General features: G+C 36.0%; 1 protein-coding gene across 1 annotated transcript in view; it reads left to right on the top strand.

Moving 5' to 3' along the window:
• LOC120637652 (kynurenine formamidase) overlaps nucleotides 1–13,944 on the top strand; it is a 29,908-nt gene that overhangs the window by 12,660 nt on the left and 3,304 nt on the right. The window contains exons 2-4 of the mRNA XM_039909574.1: nucleotides 2,784–2,907; nucleotides 3,219–3,320; nucleotides 7,603–7,816. Of these exons, the coding sequence (XP_039765508.1) occupies nucleotides 2,790–2,907; nucleotides 3,219–3,320; nucleotides 7,603–7,816 (434 nt within the window). The 5' untranslated portion in view covers nucleotides 2,784–2,789. The remainder of the gene's footprint in view (nucleotides 1–2,783; nucleotides 2,908–3,218; nucleotides 3,321–7,602; nucleotides 7,817–13,944) is intronic.

The following is a 13,944-nucleotide window of genomic DNA, read 5'->3' as shown; positions in this document are numbered from 1 at the left end:
GGATCGTAAAAATTATCTTTGTGAATGCCAACTTTTCACTAACACCTTTTTTTTCTAACATTGATAATCATGGTTGAATATAAATATCATACAATATTCCAAATCCAAAAATTTTACTCCTGGATTCTGAAAAAGAAAGAACGAATTATTATTATTATTTAAATGGGAAATGTAATACAATGGTATCAAGCGTCGTTTGTTGACCGACGTCGTAATTAAATGCGCTTACAACATTAGTTACGTGAGTGTGATATATTTAAACAATCGTATAATAAAGATACGCTACAGGTTCGCACCAAGATAACACAGTAAAGATGATTCCATACAGCTGTGCAGTCAGAATTTTTTTTTCCTTCTATTGAAAAGATGTATAAAATAGAGGAAAAATATTACATTGAATTTACATTGTTCTACTATTGTAGTTGACATTACTCTCTTAATATATTTAATTAATTTTTAATAGAAGTGCGATTTCTGACGGGAATGTTCGCAATTAATAGTCGCTGATAGTAGTAACTGGATAAGCGACGAAAATATGATATAACTGAAGGTTCACGTTACCACATGTGCTAAAAGTAACTGATCAAGTCAGATAATTTACAACATGCATAATGGTAGGATAAGATACTATATATAGTCAAAGTTAGTTAGGTATATATAAAGATAAGTTATTTTTGTGGTTTTTGTTCTCTATCTTTATCTATCGTGTTTGTTTCTTATTGATGCACAAATAATCTTTAATTTGACGGTATCGTACGTTTACCACGGGTATCTTGACAACTTTATATTTTTTTATGACTCCTACTTTAAATCTTTAAAAAATAATAGATAGATTCAGACGCGTAAAACATGGGAAATTTATTGAATTCGAAGTAAAACTATATTAAATTTGTATATTTACCTAATTGTCGATTAAGTAATTAATGTTTATCGCTAGTCAAATTAGTTGTTGACGACTCTTTATGGACGTGACAAGTAAGTTAACGACCTTGTGTTATCACCATATCTACTATTTCCATTTAAAGTGTTTTACTAAACGGTCGATCCAAAATTGTTTCAAAATGACAGTGAAAAATAAAGTGTTTTTAATTAATACATTTAATTATGTATTTAAATTTCTAAAACAGTTATTGAAAAGGAAAGACTATCGTAAAAGACGTTCGGTTGACAAAAAGAAGGTTAGAATTGCTGTAATTATGTAAAACATAATATGACATTGTCTTGATCTATATCTACTTTTTCCCATTGCCTTCTTATCGCGCTGCCTAGTGGGTAGGACTTCGACTTTACTTTTCTATGTTATGTGCGTTCTTATTAATAAAGTATAACTTGCTTCAACGTTGAAGGAAATCATTGTGAGGAAACCCGCATGCCTGAGAGTTCAGCATAATGTTCTCAAAGGCATGTGGAGTCCACCAATCCGCACAGGGCCAGTGTCATTCGTAGACTACAGCCTAAACTCCTTGTCATTGTAAGAGGAGACCCGTGCCCAGTAGTAGGCCGTGTATGGATTGATACATACATACATACATATTTGTTTACATAATTGTAACGGGATGGTGATAACTTCGTTCGCCAACTTAAATCTAAAGCTACGAGCGTTCCAAACGCGCCCTGGTCTAAGAAGAGCCCACAACAAACTTAGCCGGGTAAATTTTTTTTTTGTTATCACCATCTTCCAGTAAATTTAAATTAAGCTATGAAGCTAGAGCAATTCACACCCAAGCTTTTTTATCGTTTAAATAATCCTTAATATTATAATAGGATTTTTCTGTAAGCTTACGTTTTATATAAACTTTGAATGTGTTGAGAGACATCTCAAAGATTTAATTTGGTAATTTGTTATAAAATAATATACAATTGCCCTTGAAAGTTTATTTTTGCTTCTAATATTTATATTGTTACAGTGCATTTTCTTTTTAAATTTTATTACATAAATTAAATTTTCATAAATGTACTGACTATGCACCGTCATTATTTTAACTTCTTTAAATTTATCCCTTAATGACTCTCTTGGGCCCATATGATGATGATGATATGATGATGATGATATGACTGAAGCTTCTGCGTCCTGTTTTGGTGCATGTTTACGTAGCTCTGGGCTAACGTCTTTTCGCGTATAGATAGGCTGCAAATATATACGCTGTCCACCTAGCTCTAAGACCCAGCTGTATTTTGACGATATCAGTAATACTCTTTCGCCTCCGAATCTTTATTTTAGAAACCTTATCTCATAGAAACAATACTGACATCTAAAAGAGTACACATAGGTTATCATCGTATAAGCATTCACATTTACTATCACCAAACCTTACATTAGAACAATACCATTACATTCTTTGGAAAATATATCTCATATCCCTAGCTTGGCCAATAATTCTGCTCCTGCCTCCTTTTCGCCTGACAAGCATATTTCTTGCCTGCCATACGTCCGTTCCGCAAAAAGTATTTAACCTCACGACCCTCCGATCTCAAATCCTTGTTTTTCATGATGGCGCATCGGTGGCATTCGTAAAACTTCACTATAGTTGTCACGTGGCGCCACCATTTCCGTTCGGAACAGCGGCAACCAGAAGTGCGACAACACATCGCACTTTCTTCCATCTCATATTGTGTATCCTTCATTGCCACTAGAACTATTGTTTCTTTCAAATAAAACAAAAATATACACGTGAAACATTCCAAAAAGTGCAAAGCTAAGAGGCAAATTCCAAATTGAAATTCCGGCAAATACCAAATATAAAGGGAAAAACAAGGGAAATAATTTATTTATCTTTTTCAAGGTGACAATGGCGTTGATCACAGATGAAATTGATCTGGAGAGAGAGTACTCGCCGAGTATGTGGTCGAAGAGGTTTTCTTCTTCGCAAGAAGTTACAGAACATCACGTGAATGTCGTCACTGCAGGTAAGCATATTACCAATATATTTTAGTTTATAATAATAAAGTTAACAGAGGAGACAAACTACCTAGAGGCAATTACGTAGGTGTATGTAGGTCTAAATGTATAGGCAAAACAGGAAGTAGGCTAAGTCAGTTACTGTATCTGTTAAAAATATTATTATCCCTGCTTTACATATAAATCATAAAGAAACGTGTACAACTAATTGTTCTGTACTTAGGTTAAGGAGACATATAAATTATATACTATTGGCTCTATATTGACTGAAAACCTAAACATATGAATGTATCTAATGTAGTTGTTTGTTTCATTACAGCTAGCGAAGCTGTAATAAACAACGTGCCTCACAAACTAGAGATCGAATACGGTGCTACTCCAGGACAAAAGCTTGACATTTTGGGCACAGATCTTCCAGATGGTAAGAAAACTGTTTTGAACACAACTTATTGCCATACCGTGTGGTAAAGTTATTCAAAAATAGAACAGTTGGAACGGTCTCAAGATCGATATGAAAAATATTATGTTCAACTCGAGCACACATCCTATTCTTACCCTCAAATATGTTATTAAAAATCGGGTAAGAATGGGATCTACTTAAAAATTGCAATATTATGTATTAATAAATAATTTATTAATTTATTAATAATGTACAAGATTGAAAAAAATGAGACGCGGTGGTGGCAGAACGAGATGCGCACAACCGAGATCCAAACATTAATAAACATTATTATTAACCTCAATTGCCCGAATAAATAATTTATGTATTTTTTATTAAGCCCTGCTATTGCGCAGGGCTTAGAAACAGTTTTAAACCACCGGTAAAATTTGTCTAGTAACCAGTTAAAATATTGTAATTACCCGTTAATTTATTGTATGATTTCTAAGTAACCGAAATGATTTATAACGTTCCGATATCTTAAAGAAATCGGTTAAAGCGTTTTGTTTTACTTCGATAAACCGATAACTGTTAAGTAGGCAATCCCGATCTGTTTATTTAACTGGTTGAATTAATGAAACCGAAACCTCCACTAAATGCCTAACGAGGGTTAACGACCGAAACAGGTTAAAAAATTTAGCGGTTTCCATTACATGGTCTTGTATTCACGAACCGGTTGCAAAGAACAAGAATTTACTATGCGATGTTGTTTCCTTAGAGATTCACCCTGCTGGTTAGGGGGTAACGAATCAACAATACTTTTCCCTCGAATTCTATTCATATGTATTTTGTTACCAATGTTCCCAATATCGAAGGCTGCGAAACATCTTGATTGGCGCTCTTTGACCGAAATTGAATGGAGCTTCTTCAATCCCTGTTGTATTATTACATTTGTTACATAAGTTATGTTATAGAATATCGTTCGTAAAAAAGGTGTTCCCTGTATTAATTTTACGCATGCTTCTCTTCCTTATTAAGGTGTATTCTTGAACGGAGGTGATATAGTCGTAAAAATACATTGTATCTTTGTTTAAATGCCGTGTGGTGTCATAGAAAGCGACTGAGGGAATTTAACGGAGAAAAGGTAGAAGCGTCCACTGTGCTACTACACGCCCTGCGTAAGAGCGGTGCATGCAGTTTAATGAGAAATACATTAATTATTTATTTGGGCAACTGACGTTCATACACTCTACTGCGATAGGTCCATAACCGTAAGTGTGCTCAGCGCGGCGTGCTGATTCTTTTTATTCCACTACAAGTTAGCCCTTGACTGCAATCTTACCTGGTAGTGATGATACAGTCTAAGATGGTAGCGGGCTTATCTGTTAGGGAGTATGGTAATACCACTAATCGGTTTATACGCAACGTCGCAACGAAACCCGAAATCGCTAAGCGGCACGTGTTTGTCGCAAGGGTGGTAACTACGCTCGAAGCCTCCCACCAGAGAAATTATGGGCAAACACTCCTGTGCGGAGAGGCTTTCAGTCCGGCTAGTCAGACTGTTATAGAATATAATCGGGTAAAACGGAGAACCGATGGACGTTGGGGTCTTAAGGTGCTGGAATGGCGACACCGGTAAACGCAGCGTAGGTCGGCCCCCAACGCGGTGGACAGATGACATCAGGCGAGTCGGAGCCGCTGGAGGCAAACGGCCCAGGACCGTGGATTGTGGAACTCCCCACAAAAGACCTATGTCCAGCGGTGGACGTCCATTGTTTGAAATGATGATGATGACGGGTAATACGCAACGTCGATCCCGAAACCCGAAATCGCTTTGCGGCGCGACTTTATCGCTAGGGTGGTATCTACGGTCGAAGCTTCCCACCAGACAAATTTTGAGCAAACACTCCTTTGCGAAGGCTTTTAGTCCAGCTAGTCAGGCTGTTATAGGATATTGATCAACCGATGACCTATTTAAACTTATTTCGGAATTGTATTTCTCTGTTTACAACGTAATTACAACCTGTTTGTAAGCATACCTAAAAGTTGCATAGCGTCCATCGCACTGCGAGAACATATCGATTTTATTTAAGATAATATTTTTCCTTGTCGTAATAAAAATAACCTTTGCAACAGCCGTAGATAAACTAAGTCAAAAACTAAGAAGTTTAAGTTGAAAGATTTATTTATAAAACATACCTAATGAAAGATAAAAATTGCCATCACAGATCACCTGGTAGATGTTACAAATTAATATTTGAATTTATCCCTACTAATATTATAAATGTCAATGTAAGTTTGTTTGTTACGCTTTCACGCAAAAACTACTAAACCGATCCTCATGAAACTTTGTACACATGTTCTTGGAAGTGTTAGAAGTAATATAGGATACTTTTTATCCCGACATTAAGCTCGGTTCCTTTGGGAGAGGGGATGAGTGTTTGACGATTTTACACCATAACTCCGACAAATTATAACCGATTTAAATAATAATTTTTTTACTATAGAGGTTATAATGTGTTTAATTTTGCTCAAACTGTGGTTGGAGATAGAGGACAGAACTCCACAGCGGACAGCAGCAAACCCCTCATTCAAGGCTTAACGATACTGAATATTTTAATTTTTTTTAGATCTACAACTAAATTGAATGCCACATCAAAAAACAAAATCAAACGCAGATGAAGTCGCGGGCAACAGCTAGTAATTTATAAAACAGAATAAGAAAATAGGCAAATCAGAATACAGTTCTCACCATCCCACCTCTTCCCGTGTGTGTCATACGAGGTGACTCTTCAGTCACCTCGCTTCTGCCCATTCTCATCAATGCTCTAAAGCCCTCTCTATTATGCGACAGTATGTCTGTGCCCAGCGGTGGGAATCAAAAATACTGATGAGTATGTTTATTTATGTATGTTGATGAGATAATGAGCGTACATATATTGACAGTCCTGGTTTGAAGAAGCTCACCGGCCGACATATAAATAAATTAGAAAAAAATGCCTAAACAAGCCGAATAGGAAGGGCGGGTGATGCGACGCGGTGGGTCGTAAATAGTGGATGAAGGTTTGTTTTCAAGTCCATATCCTATAACAGTCTGGTCAGGACTAAAGGATGGTTTGCCCATAATAACTACCGATTAATAACTACTGATCGCAGTAGTTACTTAGTAGTAGTAGCACAGAGTACGCTCCTGCCCGATCTCTGTTATATTTCCTTAATCGCCTCGTATGGCACCTGCGGGAAGAGGACAGTTACAGTGGTTAGTGACAGGGGTAGTGACAGCTGTATTTTGATCTGCTGTCACCATACAGCTTGGTAGAAGTTTATACGAAATATCCGAATGACGACTAGGTACCAATATTTGCAAAAGTAACCACTACTTTACTATGGAGCAAAAGTGGAACTGTGTAATTCTAGTCAGTGGTCTTAAATTACTTCCTTTCTATGACGTCATAGTGCAGGCAACGGCCTTTCAAGGCCCCTGCAGTCAGTCCAATTACAAACTATGTTTTCTTATTTTTTCAGTAACTGGTAGCCAGGGACTTAACGTACTACTAAATATAACCTCATCTATTTTTAGCTTAAGCTTTCATTAAACTTATAATATTAGTTAGTATAATAAGTGCGAGTCATATTTTGCAATTGTATTTTAAACCAGATAAAACCAACCGAACCCGGTTCGATTAAAATTTTGCATATAATATGATTTGATGACAAAACATAGTAGCTAAATGACGTCAACTACAACAGACCCCTTAAGATCGTGGAACAATTATTTTTGAGACATTACGATGTCGCGTAGAAACCGATATGGGTTTATTAAAAGAAATCTTCTATATATATAAAAGAGAAAGTGTGGGTATGTTCCGAAACGGCTGGACCGAATTCAATGAAACTTTCAGGGAATCTCCGGATTGACCTGGCGAGTAATCCTGTAAAGTTTCAAGTCAAACTGTCAAGTACAGCTTTTATTTACTATGATGATATTCTATTGTTGGGTGTACATGGGTGTAGATAATGATCTTCACCCGCTCGAGAAGAGAATATAAGAGAATGAATACGGAGAGAAATAAATGATTTAATATATTGTGAGACTTACATTAAAAATTTAATGATGTAAGTTTATTGTTTAAATAAAATAAAGCAAAATCTAGCCCGGCGAAGTGCGCTGGGTACGCTAGTGTACTATAAAAATCGCCTTTGGCCGAGACGAAAAGTCATTGCTTAGCATTTGTCGAAAATATAACTTCGAAAATAAATACTTTAATTATCAAGTTAAGCATACAGTCTCTTGGCGTTCAGCTTTTTACTGTATCTATTCCAGATTCTCCAATCCTAGTATTCATCCACGGTGGTTACTGGCAGATGTTGTCGCGCGAAGCATCCCGATATCTCGCCCAGCCCCTCCACCGGTTTAGGATCAAGACAATCGTTGTGGGCTACGACCTGTGTCCAGTTGCGACGCTGCCAGAAATCGTTAATCAAATACAGAATGCTGCCAAGTTCGTTTTTGAGTATGCAGAGAAGATGGGCTCAAGGTAGATATTGCAACACCAATGATCAATAGGTACCCTATGACATACCTCCTCGCTCCTCTAGATTTATTTGGAAATTAAGTTGATAACGTTTATCCAATGTGGTTTGGCGGGCTGTTTAAAGACTATTATCACAACCGGTCAGAGCAAACTGTGTGTGTGTGTATTGTCACATGTTAATGATAATAACCAGTTATGCAACAGGTAAACGAAATAACTAATAATGCTATGCAACGCTGAGTTATTTATTTAAATAGCTAGTGATGTATGTATTGGATTGAAGTAGGCGTTACTTTGAGAAATTCCATTATATATCATGAAAATTAAGCCTAATTTGCTATACTCCGCGAAAAGCAGGAGAATCTGTATGGTGTAATTTATAATTTCTTCAATCCTCATACTCCACAGCAAACAGATCTTCGGCAATGTACCCTACGCACGTTTCGCTCCGGTAATACATATTTGTATTATATTTGTACGACATTATTTCAGTTACATAGTTAAGCCTCAGTACACTAAGAGAGTTTACACTAAGAGAGTTATCCGAACACGAGTGACAGTTTCTTGCCGTAATTATATCGGCTATGTATATCCTAGATGATAGGAATATAAATAAGAAATTCCGTCTATCGAAAGCAATTATCACTCCCTAACCTCTCCCCAGGCACCGCTTGTATAAATAAGTTTCGTCGTTTTATTTTCCATCGTCACGAATGGCAAATCTTCTAAGTAAAAATAGTAGATACAGAATGATCTCGTCGACATTTGCGATTCTCACCCGAGCATTGTTGACACAAGACCAAAGACGAATGAGTACGATGTTTTCGATATACTAGTTATAATATACTGTTAAAATAGTAACTCTGGAATAGTAGTCACCTGTGAGTGTGAGAGAAATTCTTTTTTTTCTGGTCTTTTATTGACCAGTACAACCACGCGTTAGCGTAGGAATTAAATATTAAAATATCTTTCGACATTTACATTCGAGCATTTTTTAATTTTTTATTCCTACATTTTGTCCCCTGACTACTAATTTCGTTATTTGATAAGTAACTCTGTAGTTTCAGATGGTAGCGGGCTACCAGGTTACTGATATTAGTACTTTCAATCTTATTTAGTAGCATACAGCACCTTAATCGCTAACGATTTCTTGCCGCACTCTCGGTAATACTCTCCTTGTGTAACTGGATCTCTTATGTTTAACATAAACATTCAAAATATCGGAACTGCTTTACGACCTGCAACCTAATTCAGAAACATTCCGGTAATTTCCATAATTTAATAATTTAAAAGCTTTATTTATACGCATTGCGAATTTTGTATCGAAATTATAGGTCGCTATATGTTATCTACTTTCCCAAAAATTACCGAATGTTTCATCAAAAACTGCATCAAATGTATTTTATTATACTATGTATGAAGCTAATAATGATACACAAAAAAGAGGAAAAGCTTTACAATTGTGTGTGAAAGTGGTGTTATTGCTAAAGCTCTTTTAAATACAGCTCTATCTCTAAGACTATCTTTATTAAACTGATAAGTACTTCGATAATTCTTCATGCAACAGTATAATACTAGAGCTCTCGTTCAAGCAGCATTTCTGTGTTCCGGTGTAAAGGGCAGGGTTGCCAGTGTAATAATAGGTATATGAGGTTTAACACCTACGCTCATAGTCAACTATAACTAGGTATATAAAAGCAAAGAATAGGTTACATAATACACAGAACCTCTCATCACACTCACGTCACATTATTTATTAGGAAATTAAATCAGTTCCGTGGGCGCTGCAACCTCTAACCAAAATAAGCCAAGTTCGAGTCAGACTCGTGCAGCGAGTTTCCGTACAAAGGCAGGACCAGTAGAGGACTTTTAGCTTGGTTACATAAATAACCACCTCGAAAACACCAAACGGCATATTATTTAAATAGCCGATTATATAGAAACAGGCGTTACTTTGCGAAATTCCACGACACATAATGAAAATTAAGCTAAATTTGCTATCCTCCGCGTAAACGGGAGAATCTGTACGACGTCATTTATATTTTTTTAATATTTATACGCCACTTCTTACTTTTTTTTCAATTATTTATTGTTAGGTTATCATCTCCTGAGGTTGCTCTGGTGTCGGAGCGAAACGTGCGTACAGTGTGCTTAACCGAAGATGTGTTTTGTTTGGAGTAGGTATAAAGATTGAATGAATTATAAATTACACCGTACAGATTTTCTTGCTTTTCGCGGAGAATAGCAAATTAAGCTTAATTTTAACTTGCTTGCTTTACAAATTGCTGATTTTTAAAACTGCTCCTTAATTTTTTCAGTTACTTTTATATAAACCTTTATTTACTGGATAGCAGTAGAAATAACTTTGCGGAATTCCTTAGTGAACAATGAAAACTAAGTTTAATTTGTTACAATCTTCGAAAAACCAGCCAAACTGCTCTTTACAATCTATAATTATGCAATCTTTTTACAACAGAAACAGATCTTCTAAAATGCAATTCGCATTTTACTCTTTGAACTATAACTTTAAAACATGTCGGATGTTTTCACTTCTTTCAAGGCAAAGGAAAACTTTACTACGAAGTTTAACAAGCATATTTTTTAACGCTTTAATATTTTAATTCGATATAATTAGTTAATAGTTCAAAGTCATATTTGTTTATTTTAACAATTTTGGTACGGAACCCTAAAAAACTTTCCGCCGTAGGTAATATAAATGTATGAGTTTGATCGTATAACGGAATCTCGAGTCAAACTCAGAATTAGTTGATAAATTTCTCCCAAACGCTTACTCAAATACAACTTCAGGACATATAAAAATATTTTTTTCTATTATCCACAGCCTATTAATGTCCAGTACTGGGCAGAGTAGCGGCAATAGCATAGTGGTTAGGACTACGGCTTCACTCTTGGGAAAACCGGTATCGATGCCGGGCACGCACATCTTACTTTTCGAAATTGCCTTTTAAGAAACTAGGTCATTTGGTTTAGGAAAACATTGCGAAAAAACCTGCATGCCTCAGACGTTTCCATTGTATTCTTCAATGGCGTGTGAATTCCGCGCAATCCAGAATTGACCAGCGTGATGAACTAGCGCCTACACCCTTCTCATTTTGAGAGGAAAACCAGTGTTCTGTAGGGGGCCGCTAATAATTTGATAATAAAGAGGAACTTAGACTGTCCACACTGCTCGAATCTATAAACCTAATTTTCTAACTGAAGGGAAATAAATCCCAACATCTAACAATTGGCCGGTATGGAGTTCTAAATCGCTCTTTACAGATGAGATTTTTTATGTAAACGCATTGTCATCAAAATAATAAAACACCAAAACGCCAAAACGTTGTAATCGGTATAAAATTCAACATAATTCTGCTTTATGTATGCTGATGTGGCGCAAACATTATGGCCGTGCCCAATTTTGGTTTTTATAATCTCAATAAAGAAAAAAGCAGTTTTAATGCTGTTATATTCCTTTTACTTCTTTTTTTAAAGACCAACGATTGACTTTAATCACACTTAAAGGTACTTAAATGATGATTGGGCCTTATAAAATCATCATATTAATTTCAAATTAATATGATGATGATGATAATGAATGTGAAATAAAATATATATTCTAAAATCTGTTCATCTGTATAGTCGTGCATCGGTAACAAAGTTATTTATTAATTTTTCTGCGATCAGGATCCTATGTCTATCTCTACGATGCAAGCTATATAGATCGAAGCATTAGTTGTGTCGAACGTAGATAACAAACAAACACACACGTTCGCATTTGAAGATTCCGAAAGAAGAATTATCAGAGTCATGGTCGTCATATCAATCCCATTATCCGCCCACTACAGAGCACGGGTCCCCTTCCACAATGAGAAGGGGTAGTCCACAACGCTGACATAGTGCTGATTGGTATATTCCACACGCCTTTTAGAAAAGTATGGAGAACTCTCAGGCATGCAGGTTAGAGACGCGTGCTCGGATTTGAATTCTGGGAACAAACATCGACACTTTCATATTTATAATATTAGTAGGATATATATACATAATACCAATGTAAATGGCACTCGAGTGATAATATAATACAATAGAGCCCTGTGGTCACCACTCATCAGGTCATATGATATTCATTAATTCCATTTATATGACTATCACCTCCCAGACAATAACTATTGTCTTTTATTTTTAGAACTACATATATGGTTAGCGGTTGCTCCTTAGAGTACTTAGGTAATACCGATGCTAATTATTTAATTGAGTACAGTTTTTAAAAACTTTGTAGATAGAACTAGTCTTTATACTAGGAGAGCTTTTTGGGACAGAACTTGTCCGGAGAAGAACTACCAACATTTATCTCTGCAACCAGAATTGCTGTGTTCTGATTAGTGTTGCCCAAATGCAAGAACAAGACGAGACTTAGCCAGTCTTGGTCTTGGTCTTGCGCCAATACACCTGGTCTTGGTCTTGGTCTTGGTCTTGCGCTCCCAGTCTTGGTCTTGGTCTTGGTCTTGCAGCAAGAGTCTTGCAAGTCTTGCAATTACCTATTAGTCTATTACTATTTATTAAAGTTTACTTTAAATCTTAGAAAAACGTATTAGAATTGGAACATTGTGAGCTTGAATTAACATAGCCATAGTAAAGATCAAGCAGATTAATAAATAACTGAAGATTTGATAAGAAATTCGAAAAATCAACTGACCTATATGTCGTTTTCCATGGAAGTAACTGTTTCTTAATAAACATTTATGATTTATAAGCTTACATTTGCTAAAACATGTAAAAAAACAAATTAATTACAATAACTTGACTGTATTTTAAAGAACAATACTTATCTGTCTAGAAAGAGATTGAACCCTCAACTTATAAGAAATTTAATAAAAGAGTTTTACGATTTATCATTTATTTGAATAAAAAATAAAATACAACACAAATCAACAGCTTTATCATTAGGTTATGATACTTTATATCAATTCTTTTGACCAAGAATTAATACAAAGTAACCATCTGGCTGACTCATCACTTAACCTATTTCTATGTTTTCTAATTACTAATGATGCTTTAGAAAATAACCTCTCAGCAGGTACTGAAGTTGCAGGTATTGAGAGAAAATCACGGGCCATTTTCGATAAAATCGGATACTCTGTCTCATGCGTCCTCCACCAATCTAAAATCACCAATCTGAAACTTATTTATTCTTTGGAACACCTGTAGGTACTCTTAAAATTCGAAATTATTTTGCATGAATAGTGTCAAATGTTATGATTTCGGCGCGGCGGCAACGATTGTTTTAGATTTCAAAAGAAGCCGCCGGCGCGTGTATCATAACCATGTACTTCCGAAAAGCGGCAAATTTCTTTGAGAAGTAAGTACAAAACCTTTGATGCCGCATTATCAAAGTGCCGATGGTTAAAACATAACTATGCATGCACTCAGTTTGATTTTAATAGATATTTTTTTATTCGCTATGTTTATGGTATTAGTCGTAATGCGCATAGGTCCAGTTTTTCATATTCTTTGATATAGTTTTTTGCGTCTCATAGAATTCCTAAGCGTACCTACCTACCTATACACCGAACTGTTACACCTAACTACTCCGTGAAATAGCGCTAAGTCCTAGCTGCAAGACGCAAGAGTCTTGCAGGCTATGTCTTGTTCTTGCTCAAGTCTTGCACGGTCAGTCTTGGTCTTGGTCTTGCTAAAAATACGCGGTCTTGTTCTTGGTCTTGGTCTTGCAAAAACGCAAGAACAAGACCAAGACTGCAAGACCAAGACTGAATTTGGGCAACACTAGTTCTGATCGTAAGAACATGGTTGCCTGTGTAATTGAAAGCACATTGGTTGATTAACACAAGGAGCATCCTTTACATGCCTCGCGAAGGCTTCTCTCTGCTCTGTTTCTAGGCAAAATATTTCATCATCATCTTTATCCACCTGTTACCGATCTTCTCTCAGAGTAAAAAAATTAAGCCGGTAGTCTACGTTGACCGAGTACCTACGGATTGGTAGACGACTTCACACGCCTTTGAGACCATAATGGAGAACTCTCAGGCATGCAGATTTCCTTGTGCTATTTTCCTTCACCGTTAATAAAATAAATCAGATTTTAAAATATTTATTATCACGTATAATGGAAA

The sequence above is a fragment of the Pararge aegeria genome, chromosome 4, assembly GCF_905163445.1.
Source record: "Pararge aegeria chromosome 4, ilParAegt1.1, whole genome shotgun sequence".
Taxonomy (NCBI): domain Eukaryota; kingdom Metazoa; phylum Arthropoda; class Insecta; order Lepidoptera; family Nymphalidae; genus Pararge; species Pararge aegeria.
The sequence above is the reverse complement of the archived record's forward strand: the minus strand, read 5'-3'. Positions and strand labels throughout refer to the sequence as shown.